The 19,680-nt window shown below is 40.7% G+C and overlaps 1 protein-coding gene across 3 annotated transcripts in view; it reads right to left on the reverse strand.

The window, feature by feature from the left end:
- arhgef3 (Rho guanine nucleotide exchange factor (GEF) 3) overlaps nucleotides 1–19,680 on the reverse strand; it is a 30,886-nt gene that overhangs the window by 10,417 nt on the left and 789 nt on the right. Inside the window, exons 2-4 of one of the 3 annotated variants that reach the window (XM_047583763.1) lie at nucleotides 13,694–13,760; nucleotides 6,421–6,483; nucleotides 39–146 (exon numbers count right to left, since the gene is read on the reverse strand). In XM_047583763.1, coding sequence (XP_047439719.1) covers nucleotides 39–146; nucleotides 6,421–6,483; nucleotides 13,694–13,760 — 238 coding nt within the window. Of the gene's footprint in view, nucleotides 1–38; nucleotides 147–1,149; nucleotides 2,771–6,420; nucleotides 6,484–9,799; nucleotides 10,201–13,693; nucleotides 13,761–19,680 lie in introns of those variants that run through there. The other 2 variants (XM_047583765.1, XM_047583764.1) reach the window with 2 other exon arrangements.

The following is a 19,680-nucleotide window of genomic DNA, read 5'->3' on the forward strand; positions in this document are numbered from 1 at the left end:
CTTAATTGAATGAAGGAGAGATCTGATTGGTGGTTCACCTGCAGGGTCTGACCAATCCTCTTCAGCGGTGTGGTCTTGACGGGCGGCAACAGGCTGACCAGAGACGTCACCCTGGATACGGCCTTACTGCGTTTGGTGCTGGGCTCCTGGAACAGAGAGTTTATTATTATTATTATTATTATTAGATAGATAGATAGATAGATAGATAGATAGATAGATAGATAGATAGATAGATAGATAGATAGATAGATAGATAGATAGATAGACAGATAGATAGATAGATAGATAGATAGATAGATAGATAGATAGATAGATAGATAGATAGATAGATAGATAGATAGATAGATAGATAGATAGATAGATGTTTTTCCCTGACATGTTTCCATTGGACATGCTGTAATGGGTTTCAGAGTGTGATAATATTTGAGCTGATTCAATCTGACACTGATCGATTCAGAGCAGTTGGCCACCAACAGCCTGGTTATTGAACTGCAGCAGGTTCAGCGCTGACCTTTAAACGGTGGCTGACAGAGCTCCAAGCGTAAGTTATACGGAGAATCTGTAGCACATGTTGAGACTGATGAAGATGTTTTGTTTCTATGTTTGTGTTTTCTCGGCCTCTGCACCTCCACATGTCTTACCTTCAAACTTTTTGTCTTTACTGGCATGTAACACAACAGTGCATCTCTACAGGAAGTGAGTCACCCTTTCCTTAAAGGAACAATAATTACTCTTTTTTCTTTCTCCTGCAGTGGCTTAAATACCTTTTAAAATCATTTTACTCCTCACTGACAGTTTAAATCTATAATCTGAGTGTTGAGAGAGAGACAAACAATTAGTTGGATTAGAAATGGATTATTTTAGGTTCGACTTGATTAGATTCAATTAGAAATTACATTGACTCAAATGAGGTTACATCATTACACTCATTTAGATGGCATCAGATTACAGATTATATTTGTTGTATTTAAACAGTTTCAGATCAGATTGTATTGGCTACGTTTGCCACATCCGACAGTATTAAATCAGAAAAATGAACTGATGGCATAAAAAGTATACGTATTAAATAACTAATAACCTAAATAATTCCTGTTCATATTAATTAATTCACATTACCAGGCTGCACTAAGAGCAAATCCTCCACCTTACCTCCACCTCTTTCCCCATGTTGTTTTTCTGTCTGCCGAGCTCCACAGAGCATCCGAAGTTAAACTGCCGTACCAGCAGGCTGAGGGGCCTCTGCCCCAACACCATGCTGCTCAACCCAAAGCCCAGAACAAGGTCTGGACCTTACCCGGTACCGAGAGAGAGAGTGCATAAACACTTTTCAACATGGACTCCAGAAAGAGTTTGAATCCAAAAGGTCCAGAGGAAAGTCAGGAAATAGTCTGTAAAGTCCAGGGAGAGTTTGAAAAAGGCAGAAGATCCAGAGCAATAGTGCGGTACTGATAAAATAACAAAGAGCACAAAAAGAGTCTAGAGAGTCTGGTGCAGGTTGTATGTCCAGAACTAGTCTTGTAAAGATTGTTTTGTGCTGTTTAGGTGTTCAAAAATACTATTAAGCTTCCTGTTTTAGTTGTGCTTTTAGAATAAAAAAAAAATATATAAAGGTAGAAGAACAAAATACCCGCTGGGACTCTATGGAAGGTCTTGTTGTGGAAGTGCAACCTGGACGAATCTGGTGCCAGTGCTTGGACAGCCCCTGCTGGTAGTGTCAGATTGAACACCAGGTCGATAGCAGTTAAGTATCTGGATCAAGCCCGCAACGTTTCCACAGTCCAGCTCTGGCAAAACCCCAAAAACACCCAGTGCCATCAGAGAGTCGTCCAGAGTATCCAGAGTATCCAGAGTGTCCCTGTTTGGTGCTGAATCCAGATGTTTTTACAGAGCTTCTAGACGACACTGAGTTCTGGTGGAGCTTCACGTTGAGGGAGAAACGTCTGAGAAATGTCTGAGGCAGTTCTACCTCAGGAAAAGTTTAGTCTGGAGGAGTCTGGACCGTCTGGATGCCTCAGTCCTTTGTTTTGCGTCTGGTGGCCGCTCGCCCGTCCCACTTCTCCTCACGCTCTCTCACTTATTCACCGCCTTCCTCACTCTCCGGCTGATGAATTTCCTTCCTTTCTTTTCACCGTGCCCACTATTTTCATTTTGTTCCCTGCGCCTATACTCATGTGTATTTTTCATTGTCAACAAAGCCCATGAACACAACGCCAACAATAACCTGGGCATCCTCCCCTCCCAACAGGTATTGTTGCCTGATATAGCTCGTCCCTCAGCGCCACACAGCTCTACTGACCCTCTACATTTGCACTAATTGACCTGCTGCTGGATGTCTATATAATAATTTCCCAGTTGTGAGCTGCACAGTTATCAAATCAAACGTCCATTTCGACTCAACAGTTCGGGTCTCACGAGTTAGGTGAACATATAAACAGCTCCTCTTAAGTCTGACCTGTTAGTGTTAAAGGCAGAGCAGCCTGCAGGCGGCCATGGCAGTGTCCTGGTTTCCCAATGGATTTCAAGTCAATTACTGTGTGTGTGTGTGTCACTCATGTGGATTGTGTGGTTAATTATTTTCCAGAATTTGTCTCATGTCCCCATGTGAGCGCACATTTAACAAACAGCACCGTCCATTGTTCTGAAACAGCACTACATAGCGATCCATTGTTTACAACAGCTATTACAATATGCTGCTGCTGGTATTTAGAAATAAACTTATGTCCTGTTCAGACCATGCTGTTTTATTTGTGCATTATATGAGACCTGCACAAACTTTAATTTAAACTTAAAACTAAATTAACCTTTTTGTTAAATTCAAATTTTTGTTCTGTTTTATTTATTAATTAAGTAGTTAAAAGGCTCTCATCATTACTAATGAACACACATTAGTTATGGTGCTTTTGTCTTTTCAGGGGATCACTTATAACAGTGGTTGTGTGTTGTTGTTGTTGTTGTTTTTTTATCCTGAAACTCATCCTCCACAGTTCGTCCCTGTTGAGCAGGCGATGAGATCCAGGACCCAATGTGTGTTCACACCACCGGAGAAATTAGGTTCACGTGTGGTCTGAGATCAGATCTGTCAAATGCACCCTGGGTGTGTTCACACCTGTGATTTACATTTAACAATTACACGATCGGATTTCTGTCATAACATTGTACTGTGCCCACAATGATGTATGTGTGTTTATTTGGACACAGATCTCAAGTGCTGCGACCGCACATTGTTATTGGATCACAAGTTAGTACCGGGTCTGAACAGAGCCTAAGACATCAAAGAAAATGTCACATTAATATGGCGGTTGTTGGTTTGCGTTAATGTCAAAATAATAACAAAGATTCTCAGTGTATATCTCTGTGTACTCACTGAGTTTTGTACCGGAAGACGACATGAGGCAACCCCAGGAAGACTATTACTGACTGACAGTTTTCCTACATCACATCACTCTGAAATGGATTAAATGACTTAAGAGAAATGCTTAAAATACACGGAGCGGCCGCAGGAAGCAGGAATCACACCCACATTATATCATCCTCAGACTAGTTTTTCCTCTGGTTTCCTTTAAAAGCTGTGACTGTAGTCAGAGTCAGAGCATCAGTGCTGATTCCTGACATCTCATGGTCAACTAACAAAAGCTTCTCCTCTGACTCAACAATGGCTGTAAATCATGCAGTTGGTTCGGGGACGCCCAGACAGGAAAAGACTCGACTGTCTAGGACAAACCCAACTTATTTCATCAGCTGACTCATCGATTACACACTAAAGAGAGTGATTGTTGTGTTTAATAGATGTCAAAGTCAACAATTAAGATGTCAAACCAACACATTTTAATTAAAACATTTGACTGTAAAAATAAATATAAATAACCATATACAAATCATCCATAACATTAATATTGTGTAAGCCTGGACTCCTCTGTGTGGCCCAGTCGTCTGGTCATCACAGTTTCATTCTTTTCAAAGTCTCTGAAATCCTTCCACTTGTGAAACGTCCCAGCCTCGAACATCAACTTTGAGGACAAAATGTTCAACTTGCTGCCTGAGACGTCCCACCCACTGATCTGTTACGGCTGATCTGTGTAAGTCAACATAATCTAGTTTGTAATTTAGATCCAACACTGACTGCTTTCAAAGAGATCACTTTTCACATTATTCTGCACAATTATGTGCAGATTTATTGTGTTTGCAAAATAATTGTTTATGTATCATCTGTGTCCTCGTCACTGTGTAAGGACATAATAATAACCGCTTAGAAACATCTCGGCGGAGTGAGAGGAGATGTTTTTCAGGATCATTCTAGTCTCTGATCTCATTATTTCATCTGTTTTCCAGATGCATCTTTCTTCCGCCGCGGTTCGGTTCACTAAAGCACGTCAATATCTGTTCTGTTCCACAGTGAGAGCCCGAGGGTTCGCTAGGTCTTAATTAAACAGTAGGGGAGGAAAAAAAATCAATGATAGCGCTGGAGCCAGAGCAGAAACCTCCACAGTGAACATGTTGCAGCTCTGAATGACAATGACAACCCTCAAACCTCCTCGTTTATAACAAATCAATTAATCAAATCAACTGCTATAAAAGCTGAACTCGTCAGAACTCATCCACTGGTTTATCTCTGGTTGAACTAAATCCATTCCTCTGTTCTCTCCTGCTTTCTTCTATTATTTTCTCTCCTCCTCTTCCTCCTTTGACCCTTCTTCATCTTCCCCTTTTTCCTTTTCTCCTCCTCCTCCTCTTCCCGCTCTATTGTTTCTCCTCCTTTAACTCATTCTCCTCCTTTTCCTCTCCCTTGATCCTCCTTTAACTCAATCTTAATGTTTTGATGTAAACACATAACTGAGCAAATCATTTTATTCAGTCGCCATGAAAACATTAAATCTCTAATCAGAATGATTGAAGAAACATTGATCCTTGTGTAACTTTTTTAAAGCACCGTATTTACACAGACTCTGTAGTTTCCTTCATTTCCCTGTTCCGAAGTTGTTAAAACAATAATAATAAGTGGTATGTATCTAAAGCTGCTAAATAAATGTGCCAGATTGTATCATACTAAACTAAACTATACTATACTAAACAGTCCTGCATTAAAGTACTTCAGTAAATGTACTTTCTAGTTTAGTTACAATATACTTCTAAAAACATTACAGATTTACACCATAAATCATTTCTAAATGAATTAACCTGTAATTTAATGTTCTTGGTCTGCAGTCCAGATAAAGACAGAGCTGCTGTTAACATGTCGTGACCTGTGACCCCTGAAGCACTTCAAGTAGGTCCTTCAGTTTCAGCAAGAACACAATACAACAGAAACAGAAACAATTGAGCCGAATTATTAATTACTAATTAATCACGGGTTCAATATCCGGCAGCGCTGCGTTGGAACAAATACAAGACTGGCGGTGGTGTGTTGGGGTCTGTTTGTCCGTCTGTGTTGAACAACGTGGACTTCCTGTGTTCAACTGAGCAGAGAAGGGAAACGCCCGGGAAGGAACGAGCTACTGGCACCGCGCTAAAAATACAAGAGGTCTCCACCTCTTGGAGGGGCCCAACATGAGGGTGGAGGACCGCCGAGGGGCCATGGATTATGATTCAGGTCTGTACTTTTCTGACAGTTCAGGAGAATCTTTTTTCATTTATCGGGAACTGCCTGTGAATCAATGGAGTATTTGTGATTCAGAAGGGTCAGGCATCCAGGTCACGGCGTCATTGTAACTAAAACAATCGTGGTTTATTTAACATGTTTCATCCAAATCGTCTGTTTCTAAATTACTGGAGGAGAGGTGCACACCTGAACTCACATGACTTATCTGTTATCTTTTAGTTTGTTGTTCTGGTTACAGATGTTTCAGTAATTGCCTGTTTGTCGTCTACAGCTTTCAGCACTTCTTGTTTTATTTCTAAGTCCAGAACCACTTCAGTTTTGAGATGTTGGTGGGTTTCCTCATGTAAACCGTTTGCTTTGCTGTAATAGGCACCAAATTCTGCAGCTCTTTGTAACTTTTAACTTGTTGTTCTGGTCTGTATTCATGTTATTTTTATGTGTATCAATGTTTTATTATTTTTGGCATCTTTGTTTAATGCGGCCATTTCTAAAACTGCAGATTTTTAGGTTTTTGTTAAACACCTTGTCATGTTGAATCGAGTGAAAATTTAAACACAACGTACGGGTTCAAACATCTGAGGACAAACATCCAAACTCCTTAACACAGACTACAACCAATATAATAATAATAATAATAATAATAATAATAATAATAATAATAATAATAATAATAAAATCCATCAAAGTGCTACAGAATGTAAAAAACTTTGGATTTAAAACATAGGCAGATGCAGTGCAAACCGCACACTGGAGTAGTGAACACCCTGCCCACCCACGCAGTGTCAGGATATGCTAAGCCTCGTAAAAATAAGAACATTACTTACGTTGATGTCCAGACTGCAGAGACTGAGGGAGTCTGCATCTCTGCTGGCTTGCTTCCTCTTCTTCTGCAGCACAAAAAGACACAGCAAGCATTTTGTTAGAAAGACAACACGTGACTGTGTGCAGCAAATTACATTCTTAATTTTAAAGTAAATAAGATTAATAAAAATGTGAAGGTTTAATGAATCAGGTGAACAATATCCTAACAAGCTACAAGTGAAAATCAGTAAAAGTTCAAGTAACTGTGATAAATATGGGCGGAGGAACAGCTCCTCAAAAGTGAAGCCAGAGCAAGTAGAGCTCCCCCTGGTGTCTGGCTGCAGTATAGGTCCCGAGCTCCACCTCCATGTTGGTGGATGGGACTTTTTTTTTTTCAAGGATTCTTTCTGTCATTTTAGGTGATTAATAAAACACTGTCGCATATTCAGTGCATATTAAGTGTCATTTTATTCTGATAAGTTTAGTTGCCATGCCAACCGCTACGTGAAGCGGTCCCGTGTGACCATGAGAGTTGTAAAAACAATTTTAAAAATAAGTACAGCGCATAATGCAACATCTCCTCGTAACTGGTGGAGGAAGAGCAGAGGGAAGTATTAATTAAACGAAAACACGCTTGAGTCTGGAGGAAGTGTGGCCGGGTCATTCTCAGACTGTTGGACAGACTCTGGCTCCAAAGTTGCATGATCCCCGGGAAAACAGCAACAGCTTGACCAGTGCAGGATTGTCCATATTTACACAGGCTATGGTGGTGACAATCACTCATTACTAATTATTTTTGTCAGCTAATCGGTACATAACCTTTCAGTAAATATATGCCCAAACTGACCTGATTTTCAAATTATATACGTATGTTGAAAAAACACAGCTGCCAAATTAAATAATTACTATTTTTACTTTCACAAATCAATTTATTCTGAAGCAGCATTTTTAGGATTTGTTTTATAGTATTATAGTATATAGTATATTTATAGTATTATTTCTTCTCCTATTAATCTAATCTCAATCCGTTTTGAAGGGTTTTCCAGCCCAGAGTGGTGTCTGCAGGCTGCTACAACATCTGACTTTTCAGAAGTTCAGACAGACACCTGATAGTGTCCTGAGACATGTCCTGGTACACAAAAGTTCAGAAAATCAAAACTGCCCTAGCTGACATCTTCAAATTCTATTCATTGTCCAAACAGCCCAATAAACTCAAAGTCTCCTGATTTCAATTCAGACTGACACAGAGTTTAATACCTGAGTGGAGTCTGCAAGCCACTATGACTTCTCACTCGCCAGAGAGCTGGACAGAAAAAGGACATAATCCTGCTAGTCAAAACCCAGGGCAAATAACAATATAAAGTACTGCATCTACTGCAGCTTAATGGTTATAAGATAAGGCAACTCGGATATCCACTTTTTGATCACTCACAAGTGAAGCTGTTTAAATAACCCCTGTAGTCGCTATGGCAACCCACAATTTACTGTAAGCTGTGGAGGTGCCGCAACGTGCTGAAAACAGTTCCCGTATGCTGCCACAGCAACCAAAACAGGAAGAAATGACAGAAACACCTGACGAGCCAAGAAGAGGAGAGGAAGTGAAGGAAATAAGGAGGGAGAAGAAGGACGAAAAGCAGAAAAAGTACTGGAAGACATGGGCGTTCAAAGAGACGAGGAAAGGACGTGAAATAAGAGTGAGAAGAGGAAAATGAGGGGAGAGGAAAAGTGTAAAATGAGGAAGGAAAGCAAAGGAATAAAAAGTTCAGATATTGGGGAGGTAAAGAAGGAGTCTGGAAGAAAAGGAAAAGTGGAGGGGGATGTGAAATGAGATAAGGAAAGGAAAGGAAAGGAAAGGAAAGGAAAGGAAAGGAAAGGAAAGGAAAGGAGGTATGGTAGAGGAAGAAGAAAAAGGAGAAGACAAAAAAAATAAAAGTGGAAAGGAAAGGATCAGAGCCAATGGGTGGATATGAGAAGGATGGAGAAGAGATAAAAAGAGAACAGAATGTGGGATATGGTCAAAGAGATGTGGAGGACACGATGGGAGAGGACAGAAGGAGAGAGGAAGGAGGGTAGAAGAAGGGAGAAGAGGAGTAGAGGTAAAAGGAGGAGTAGAAGGAGGATGTTAGGATCAGCAGAGTGCAACAATAGCAGGAAGTCTGCTGTTTGTTCAGTGTTGTGTTGAGACTTTGTTGTTAGCCGGACGTTATATAACCTGGCAGACTGTACCTTTAAGTCACCATCGCTATAGAAACCAGAGCAGGAAGTGTCACAACCGGCAGTCCATATAAGGTCAATGACCTTATCTTCTTTATCATCGTAATGTTTATGGGCTCTTTATCTTTCATCCATCTATCCATCAGTCTATAATCATCCATCTATCCATCAGTCTATAATCATCCATCCATCCATCCATCCATCCATCCATCCATCCATCCATCCATCCATCCATCCATCCATCCATCAGTCTATAATCATCCATCCATCCATCCATCCATCCATCCATCCATCCATCCATCCATCCATCCATCCATCCATCAGTTTATAATCCATCCATCCATCCATCCATCCATCCATCCATCCATCCATCCATCCATCCATTCATTCATCCATTCTTCAGTTCTTTTCAACACAAACACTTTGTTGGGGTAGAACGTTAGTTTAGCTTCCAGGATATTCCAGTCCTTCACTTCTTCTCTTATTCCACTTTTCTATACAATCAGTTTAATCTCAGGTGCCACTGCTCTTAAAAACAAATAAATGCTTCCTCTTACATCTCTTCTATGCACTTTTAAAGTATGTTCATGAGTAACATCATCAGACATCAGCTCTGTTCATGAATCAGTTCCCAACGGAGAGACTCCAGACCAACTTTTACAGGACGCTGGTGAAAACGAAGTCGGAGCAAAAATGTGTCAAATGTAAAGTTGTTCTACATTTTTAATTTCTTTTCTTCCTCTTGGAAGTTGGTGAAGTTGCACCAGAAATAGAATTCCCTCCATGGAAGTCCAGAACAAACCACGGAAAAATACACTGGAGTGTTTTTTGAATATAAGCAGGAGAAAAAAGCAGAAAACAAGCTTATGATGACCTGGATTGATCCTTTGATTCTTCATTAAACGTAGTCTTTTAAGAGTAGATTTAGTAACATACATTTTGTTTTACTAATGATGCCTCCAAATCAAGTTCAAACCAAATCCTCTGGTTGCTCTGTGTGCAGTCCCTGGAGATGAGGAGGAGGTTGTTAACTCTGATCAAATGACATCCTCTCTTTCCCTGCTCAAGTGGAGATACGCTGGTTACAACAATTTGGGCATTTTTTTCGAAGCTGAAACAGAAACACGTGAACAGACAAGTAGTAAAAGTTCTCAGGAGGTTTGGACCTACAGGTCAGGTCACACTCACCCGATAATAAACAAACAGACAGCAACCCATCATCAGGATCTGTTCTGCTCCTCAAACACAGTTAATCACTTGTCTTCTTCTTCCTTTTTCTTATTTTCCTCTTCCTCCAGGTCACTTTCTTTTCACCCCAAAGTCACATCAGCTCTCCGTCCTTTATCACCTCCTTACATCCCACTCAACACTGGCAGTTGCTTCTCCTTTATTCCTCTCTCCTCCTCTGAATCACCTCCTCCACAGTCACATTGTGTCAAAACCTCCTCTTTCTCCTTAAAACTCGAGTTTGCCCTCTCCGCCTCCCTAAGTCCTTCTCGGCCTTCTCGTCTCTCCACTTGCTTCGTCCTCCTTCACCTCCTCAGGCACAGTGCAAGCCTCCTCTCTGAGTGTATCTACAGACCCTCAGGAACAGGAACCCCCTCACAATGTCTTTGTGTATGTGTCCACTCAGTTCCCACTGGACAAACAGGAAGTGACGGTCGCCGGCGTGGGGGGGGGTCAAGATGCCTATAATAAGGACCTACAGGAGACGCGGCAACAATGCCGGCGAAAACACTGTGTAATCACTCTGATTGATACAACTCAGTCAGACTAGTGAAGTGTATTCAATGGATTATGTTGGAAAATGACACAACTCCAAACAACACGAGGACAATAATTTTTTATTTTGCTACATTGGTTGTATATGATGACAGTTATTTTTCTAAATCGGGCTAAAACAATTAGGTAATTGACTCTGCATGCAACTAGCATCACTAATATACTAATACTAATACTAATACTACTAATACACTAATCACTAATGCCGTATTTGCATAGGACTAGTTTTACCTGGGGACCTCTGGTACTTTGTAATAATCATGGAGGTCATCTCTGATCTTAATCGCGTGCGAATCGTCGCGATTCTTAAAGTAAAAATTACACCGGAAATTACCTACCATAGATAATGCTCGAAAGACAGAGGTTCTCTTACCAATCGACATGTCTGTGATTTAGGAGTGATTTTTCAATTAGACTTGTTTGATTTTTTTGATTTTTCTGCCTCTTGTCACTTAAGAATTATGAAGGATGTGCTATAATTCAAAGTTTGGACTGATGTTAGCGTGCAAAGTCGAGATGTTGCTGAATTATTCACCTGTTTAGATGGATGAAACCATTAAACCAACCATCTGTAAAGGTGGGTCTGATGTAAATACTGGCAGGTCATTGGTAATTTCTTCTCTGCGATAATAGTGTCAAAAATATATTTGTTATCAATCCATTATAACTTGCAAAGTAATTAAAACCGTCTCTGACACGCAGAAGAGTGAGACGGAGAGTAGCAGAGCCATAACGACAGAGCGTAAATTTGACTAAAACACAGAGTTTGTTTATCCCGTGTGAATGCATCATGTGAAACACAGACGTAGGAGGTAATATTTGAATCACAGGACGTCTTCAAGTAAAAGTCATCCCGTTCGAATCGGTCTTTAGCCAAGTGAGTAACATCCCTAGCCAAACTTTCTAGACTAGTCACAGTCATTGGCTAATGATGAACATCCCTGTTTTAGCAATCCGCATTCCTAAGCTAGTCAAGAGCCTTAGATAAGTGTTACTATGCTAGCAATGAGCAACCCTGGGCGAGAGAATCACTCCCTTGCAAGCAATTACAGGGCTCCAGGTTAACTTTTTGCATTGGTTGCATTGGTACACCTAACTTTTTTTTTAGGTGCACTGGCACAAAATTTAGGTGCACCCACATTTTTCATTGCATCACCTTTAGGCTCCATAACTTTTAATATAACGTGAATGATTTTCAAACACGAATAAGATATAGAGAAATCCTTGTCTCCTCGTCTATTACCCTAATGAATTGGGCACATGCCGTATCATCGCTGTAGGTCGGGTTTTACGTTTAATCCGTTCTTCTTCATCAGAAGAATTTCTGATTTAAATTTGGTGAAAGGCAGCTCCTCTTTGGCAATGTTGTATGCAACATTAAACTTGATAATCATCTCTGATTCCTCAGAGGACCCGATTGCTGCTGCCTGCCGCTGAAATGCAGCTGGGAGAGGGACAAATTTCTCTACACACCAGTCTCAGCATGTGTTTTTTTTTTTTTTTGACATGCTGTGTTTTTTTAAAGTTTAGATACAAAACGTCGTTGACCCAAATGCACTATTACCGTTCATTTTCTGCACTCATGACAGTATAGTGCATTATATTACGTCCTTTATTGTACCTTAACCAGGGACACCGTTTCAACCATTCCTGCCTGAAAGAATGCGTTTTCAGCTTTTTACTTTGAGTCTCAGGGCCGGGCTCTTTCTTTTCTGCCTCTCTTCATTTTGCCTTGTTTTGTCTCGTTTCTTTTCCTTTTTCCCTTCCGCTGCTGGATCTACCATGATTGTCAGTTCAGTCACAGGAGAACACAAGTGCGACCTAGAAAAATCCTTAGGTGCACTCACCCTGAATTAGCAGAAAATATATTTATTTCAATTATGAATTATTATCTTCATCATTACCAGGGCTCTTAAGTTTTGAATTTAGCTTGGGGTGAGATTTTATTTCTGATCCTACTGATTGGTCGCTGATATTTTCTGATTGATGATTGAAGCAGAGCAGCCTCATCTATTCATAGATCACTAATCTCTTTTGAAGTCTGTGTGTGGCGAGTTTTATCATTTTTTTTTTTCAGCGTGAAAAATGTTGTGTGGCGTGACAGCGAGTGAACTTATTGAAATACGTGTGTCTCGATCATTACTGATCATTACCTACAAATTATTGGCCACATTAGCCAGGTCCATGTGCTTTTAACCTCTTTTTGCCATGTTTAAATAAAGGCTTTTCTATACATTCCCTGCCAGAGAGTGCCTTATTACATATTTAAATCAATCTAAACCTGATGTTTTGTGCTAAATGCTAATGTCAGCATGATAACATGCTAATAATCTCATCTTCTACTACCACTTATCCTCACTAGGGTCACAAGGGGCTGCTGGAGCCTGTCCCAGCTGTCATCGGGCGAGAGGCAGGGTACACCCAGGAATTAATACACTCATCCGCTCACACATTCACACCCTGGTGGTGGTAAACTACCTCAGTAGTCACAATTGAGCTGGGGCAGAATGAAGGAAAGACAGTCTGCACCAATGGTCTCTCCGACCAGCACCAAATATCACTCAAAACAGACAGACAGACTAGGGATAGGGCGGGATCGAACCACTTTTGGTTACTGGACGACCGCTCTGCCTCCTGAGCTACCTTATTTATATAGCAACTTTAAATTAAATTAATTACAAATGTTTGAAACTAATCAAACAATCCAAGCAACAACTAAAGTATGACACAGTTCAGGGCGCAGTGTTTCTGATATGTAGCATACCATTTGTAGAGCAGGACTGGAAACTGAGTGGACTTATTGCACCAACTCGATGCAAGAAGACTAAAGGACATTAATGCAGATTAGAAGGCAGCAGTAAGCGTCCCTAGGCTCATCACAAACGTATCTAAGCTAGTAACTGACCTTTCTAGGCCTGTCATTATTAGGTGATGACCACCATCCGTGTACTAGTGATTAGAGTTCCTAGACAATTAATGAGACCACCAACATTATTAAGATCAACACTCCAGCTGATTACATCTCCAGGCCAGAAATAATTATTCTGACACTAATCAATAGCGTCCATAGGCTATAGGTAAGACACCAGCAGGCAAGCAACAAGCAGATGATGCAACCATGCCTGGTAATAAGCATTAGGCCTGCAAACACCATCTACAGGCAAGAAACATTTAATATATAACTAATAATGTGCTGTTAAGGAGCACATTTTAGCATGTTTTTTATCAATATATGTGTCAACACACTGCATCATCTTGCAGAGGTAATGCAGTGGATAAAAAGAATCAGTTTGTTCTTACCCCTCTGAGGGACCAGCCGTCAGGAGAGAGAAGAGAGAAGGACGAAGTTTTCTTCTGCCGCTTCGACCTGGAAGAAGAAAAGAACATGAAGTTCTGACTGAAAGTTATCGAAATAACTAGTGTTTGTACTCTTTAGAAAAATTACGATTAACTAAATGGTTAGTGAACAGTGGAAATCTCTTCTGTTAGCAGCCATTTACTCACATTGAATATGACTTTGGATATTTCTAACCCTAATCTACTTTTGATATGCTCAATTTACAGTAAATAAATTTTATAAATGTTGTGGGAAAACAATTTACAAATTGTTCACTCACTAAATTAGATGGAAATATGTTCCACACTGATTTAATTTTAATTTTACTTTTCAGTTAACTAGCACTTAAAAATCTTTTAAACTTATCTTTTTTGTACTGGATACACGTGAAACACAATTAATGACCAACAGCTGTTTAATTTTATTTATTTATTGTTTTAATAATATAAAATAATCAGGACTCTCACATTTTATTTGTTTTAATTTGAAAATTATATGTATTTTCTGTTTTTCTTATTAACCAACTTTTTCATTTATTTTATTTCCCTGTATTTTTCGAAAATATTCGTTTTCATTTCACTTTATGTAAGTAATAAAATATAATAAAATATATGTCCGATGTGTGTAAATATAAGTGAATTTATTAGAAATCTTAAAAAATGAACTCTGTCCACCCTCTTCCTCTGTATGGCCACAACTAACAGTTTACTAGCTCCACCTGGTGGTTTGTTGTGGCCAGTGCACTCTGAACAAACCTTGTAATGGGTGAATCGTTCGAGCACGAGCAGTGATTTCCAACTCCATAAATTTGGTTAAAATGTCCATAAACATATTCTACACAGATGGAAATAAATGGCTTGGGACTCCAAAAAGAGTATTTACATCTTCAGTGACTATAAACTAGCAGCTGACTATAGACACGCCTCCAACCTGTGTGTGTGACCACGGGTGTGTAAAACCAGAAACAAGAAGGAGCTTAGCAAATGATGGATAAATGACAATAACAACAAGCGTCAGCCCCTCCAGGAGCTGGGAGAACACAGATACTCCAATTTTATAACAGAGGAAGGAGGAAACAGAAAGTTAGAGACATCATCTCACAGCCACGGCTGTTTGAAATAGGTGAATCGGTAACACAGAGACGGACAGCGGTCCTGTTCTGTTTCCTGCCCTCGGTCAGCTCAGGAAACACTGGTGAAAACTGGATCAAGTTATTTTAACCCCCAATTCTATCCCGAAACACTTAATATGGAACATTAAATCCCAATCCCAATATGATTTTTTGTAGGTTCATAAAGGTTTTCCTTGTATTCTTCTAGATATGACTGGATTCAGTTCAATAAACAGTCCGGAAAACCTGTGCTCTCTACTCTTTTCTCTTTTTTTCTCCCTTCTTTTAACCCCGTCAAACATCCACATTGAACAATTTACTAATTTATCCGTGACTGACTTAATTTTCCGGAGAAAAGTTCTTCCACACAGCAGAAGGAGACTTCACGCTACAGAGATGAGATGTGGTTTTGGTTTATGGGAGTCCTAAAACAAACAACTACAAAAGATGCCTGGATACCCAATGGGGAGATCCGTGTCTGCAGCAGCCTAGAAGCCAGCACAGCTGACCTGCCTGTAACAGAAAAGACACTGCGTTGGGAACTGAGCAAAGATCCAGCAAAGATCTGCCGAACCAGTCAGATTGTTTGGGCCGGGCTTCACGTTGCGATGGACAGAGCAATAACGTCATACGCATCATCCGAGGGGCAGGGCATGGCAGGTCACAAAGTATTAGCACTAGAACTGATATGGTGGTGGTAATAAAATGCGTCTGCACACATCTCAGACGTCCTTCAATGATGACGACGTTTTTTCTGGTTTTGTTTTTTACGTGGAAAATAAAAGGTCGGTGTGTGCGCTTGGCAATCGGTTTGAGCCGATAATCGAGCCACGTATCACATTCTGAGCTGCTACAGTGAATGAAATACAGCGGGAGATAAAGCTCACAACACAAACAAACTGAACCACCCTGCCACCTAACACGTTATGTCAACAAAGAAGGAAACATGAGTTTGTGCGAGGTGTGTGTACAGTTTAAAAGTGTGACTCATTCATTCCATTTCCAGCTCAAAATCATCCCACCCTGTATTCACTCATTCACACATGCACACACTTCCGTTTCCACCACTTGAGAGGACATTACATTGACTCACATTCATTTCCTAGAGACCTTCACGGTGACCACGTAACTACAACTCGCTGTGCTCTAACCTTAAACCGAGCCTTCGGGATAAAAGCTCTTAGTGTTAATGGGTCTTCATGCATGTGAGGCGACTCCCATCCCACAACATTTACAAGTGCACACGCAGATCAGAGGTGTGTTGGGCTGTTCAGTCTTTCACCCCCCCTCCCTCCATCTGTTTTTAATATCTCTCCTCCTTGTTCGGTTTTCAGCGTTCAGAGAGAAGCTGACGTTCCTTTAGCCTCAGCTCAACACACGCTCCACCTCTTTCTGAGTTAGATGGAGTCAGGCACTGCCAAGGTGCCTGGAAACTAGCTGGGGACGTTACACTGAGCCTCAAAAGCCAAATTAGATCAGGCAGAGCGAACTGAAAATCACTCTTCAACAGATAGCGGTAAAAAATAACGTGACACTCGGATACAAGTGCATAAGGTACACGAGTGAATTTCTTCTAATATAACAGTCCAGTATTAAATGCTTCTTCGTGAGTGTTTAAATGTTCAGTCAGAAACATGGTAATTCAGCTACATGATCATACTGTTAATTAGTTTAGTCCACTGACTACAACGTCACAATAATAGGAAGAAAACCTATGATTTAAATCAATGCCGAAACCCAGAAACTTCACCAGGTCCAGCTTTAGACCAGGACCGTTTGCAGAATCATCTTGTAAAATACCAAATTCTTGCTACTCCATAAAATTTCGCTCTGTGTTTCCAAACGATTCCTGGGTCCCATTAAAGAGCACCCACTCATCATATATTACAAACGATCGCCCAAAAAAGACAAAAGCGGTGCAGTGCAGCTGTTAAATAACTAAAAAATGTACTAATCTAAACAAGGATTAATTGAGGATATCTAATATGAGTGCACTGTGTGTGAATATGTCATCCACAAACATATCTGCATGTGGTTATTTACTGAACCATGGTTGTGTAATAATGACTAATGTCTGTATTTGTTATTTCTTTCTCTGCTTCAACAGCTCAGCATTGACATCACTGTGAGTATGGAAGCCTCCGAGGCTCAGGTGCGATTTACGCTTTGTCTCTAAAATAACTAACATCGGGGTGGAGCTCAATAAATAAATCCAGCAGTAGGTGGAGATCCTTTAGAGACAACAGTCATCAAACGGTGTTTGTGTTAATTTACATGCACAGAAACTGAGACGTGATGGCGGCTGGAGCTCGACCCCTCAGTGGGGCCTTGGAGGCTGGTATACATGTTTACTCCTACGCGTTACAGCGCACACGCAAACTCTCGTAACTATTTTCGCGAGGAGCTTCCACTCACAGTAAACCCTCATAACGCATCCCCTGTCCCCTTGCCCCAACACTGAGCTCTGTAAACCCTACCCTATAGCCAAGTCTTGACAGGTTCTAACCCTCTACAACAAGAACACACACACACACACACACACACAGAGGCGTCTCCTATAAACCGGCAGAGCAGCATACTGCAGATGGAAACATGATGATTAGTAGACAGAACAAAGCAGCAGAACAAACATCTTCATTGTTCCTCGACAGCAGCAGAACCACATTCCTCCCACGATCACAGCCTTCGACTCGACGCTGACCCACGTTCGACAGCGGGGTGTTTAAGTTTCCATATTAAAACGGTACATAACATAAACACAGAGCCGCGGGCAGAGTCTCACCGGAGGATATATGGACTGTTGGCATTCAGGCTTCACAGCAGAGCAACGTTTTGGACCATCACTATAGACCCTTACTACTTAACAGCTCTGCCACTGTGAAGCGTACGATCAGCTGCAAATATAAACAGACGGAGGAAAGTTTGTGCCCCAGCATTATCTCCAACAATGAACTGATTCAGCAGGAGATGACGACCAAGATCTTTCCAACGCTGCTGCCCACATGGATCCTTGTTACTAATTTAAAGACAAATAGATGTGCACATCATGTAACACAACAAGGCCCTATGAATATTCATCTCAATCTCTTCTAACCCTTTAAATCCTGAACGTGTCACTGGTGATACATTAAAGCACGCGGTATTTTAATTACCGTAACTCACAGGGGTCTGCTCTGTTGACAAAACTCAAAGTGTGGCTGAACTGGGAAGTTGTGCTATTGTCTGGAAGACCTTTGTGACATCTATATAACTAACTTTGGTTTTAACAACAAATTCCTCCAAACAGCTCTCTCTCTTCCTGGGGCTCTCCGGTCAACCTGCAGCCGACAGCAGCGGTGCCTCATTAATTACCGTAATGGCAGCTTTTTTAACCCCCCCGAAAGCCCAACTTCCTGTTGTTCAGCCACACTTTGAATTTTGTCCATTGGTGAGTTACGGTAATTCAAATACCGCAAGGTATTTTTTTATGCAGAGGTGGATGTTCTGGTCTTACAGGGCAAACGTCTATTTAGAATCTGGTGACACATGTATTTCCTTTCAACACCTGCTGATCGCAACAGTAAAGTCGCTGCATTGTCCTGTAGAGTCATCATTCATACTCACATGGTGATGCCAACACCTGCTAAAGGTGCTAACACCCATTTAGAGTGTAACATTGATGGAAATCCACCTGGTTTAATTGTATTGTTTTACATGTGCAGGAACGAACTGCTTGAAAGCTGCCCTGCCACGTTAGCCATGAGCCTTTCCATTAGTGTCGCCATTAGCATTAGCATCACCATTAGCATTAACTCTACTCTAGAGTTCTTTATCTCAACGACAACTGATGAGACAATGCTATCAACCATCAGACAATAAACTGAGAAATTTACTGTAAAAGTCCAAATATTTTTAATAATATTTTAAATAATTTTTGTAAGTGTGCAACCACTTCCTATTTTTCTTTTTCTTCGTCTTGTTTTGGGGTTTTGGCAGGTTTGTTATTGATTGTGTTGTTGCCCTCTGTAGGGTAACGTTATTAATGACGACAAATGTCTCTCGTGTGTCTGGGTCTTATTTTGATGAATTTAATCGTTGCATTGCTAAAGGAAACCAATGGCAGACAGAAGGATGCCACTGCAGATCAAAACCACAGTGAACTCAGCGAATGAGCTCCATCCTTCATCCAATTAGTCAGACGCCCTAAGCCTGGAGACCAAACCAAATTCCCCCGTCCATATTTTTATTTTATTATCTGGGCTGGTCTGTAGTCATTAGGCTCAGAGCTTCCTCGGCTGAGCACTGGTGTAAAGACCAAGGTAGACAAACATTCCTGACACGGAGGAGCCCTTTATACAAGGATAACATCAGCTCTGATCAAACATGTTGAGCCACGCCAGCTTCCCTGCATCACGTTTTAAAAATCACTTGTGTTAAAAAAAGAAAAAAAAAAAGAAAGAGCTGTCTACCAGGAGGAAGTATCTTTGGGCTTTTTTAGAGCTCTGTGATGATGATTGCGGGACTTTGAAAGGACAAATAACGTGTCTTGTTATGTCTTAAATCTGACATCCAAGAGCCCCTCAAAGGACTATTCCAGATCAGATTTGGTATCATCACTGCGTTGCTGAGGATTGTCTCGCAGACTGAACAGCTTTAAAATGAAATTACCGATAGTGAAAAAAAAAGTGAGGACCTGACTTTTGAAAGTGCTGCACATCTTATTTTAAATCCTAAAATTTACATTAGGATTAAATCTTGGATTATGACGGCGTTACATCTGTGAGGGTCCTCACACAGACAGAATTTACACTGTGAGGGTATTGTGTTTATTTTTGAGATGGCTAATATGAGTTGTAGATA

This window comes from Mugil cephalus, chromosome 4 (assembly GCF_022458985.1).
Source record: "Mugil cephalus isolate CIBA_MC_2020 chromosome 4, CIBA_Mcephalus_1.1, whole genome shotgun sequence".
NCBI classification, from domain to species: domain Eukaryota; kingdom Metazoa; phylum Chordata; class Actinopteri; order Mugiliformes; family Mugilidae; genus Mugil; species Mugil cephalus.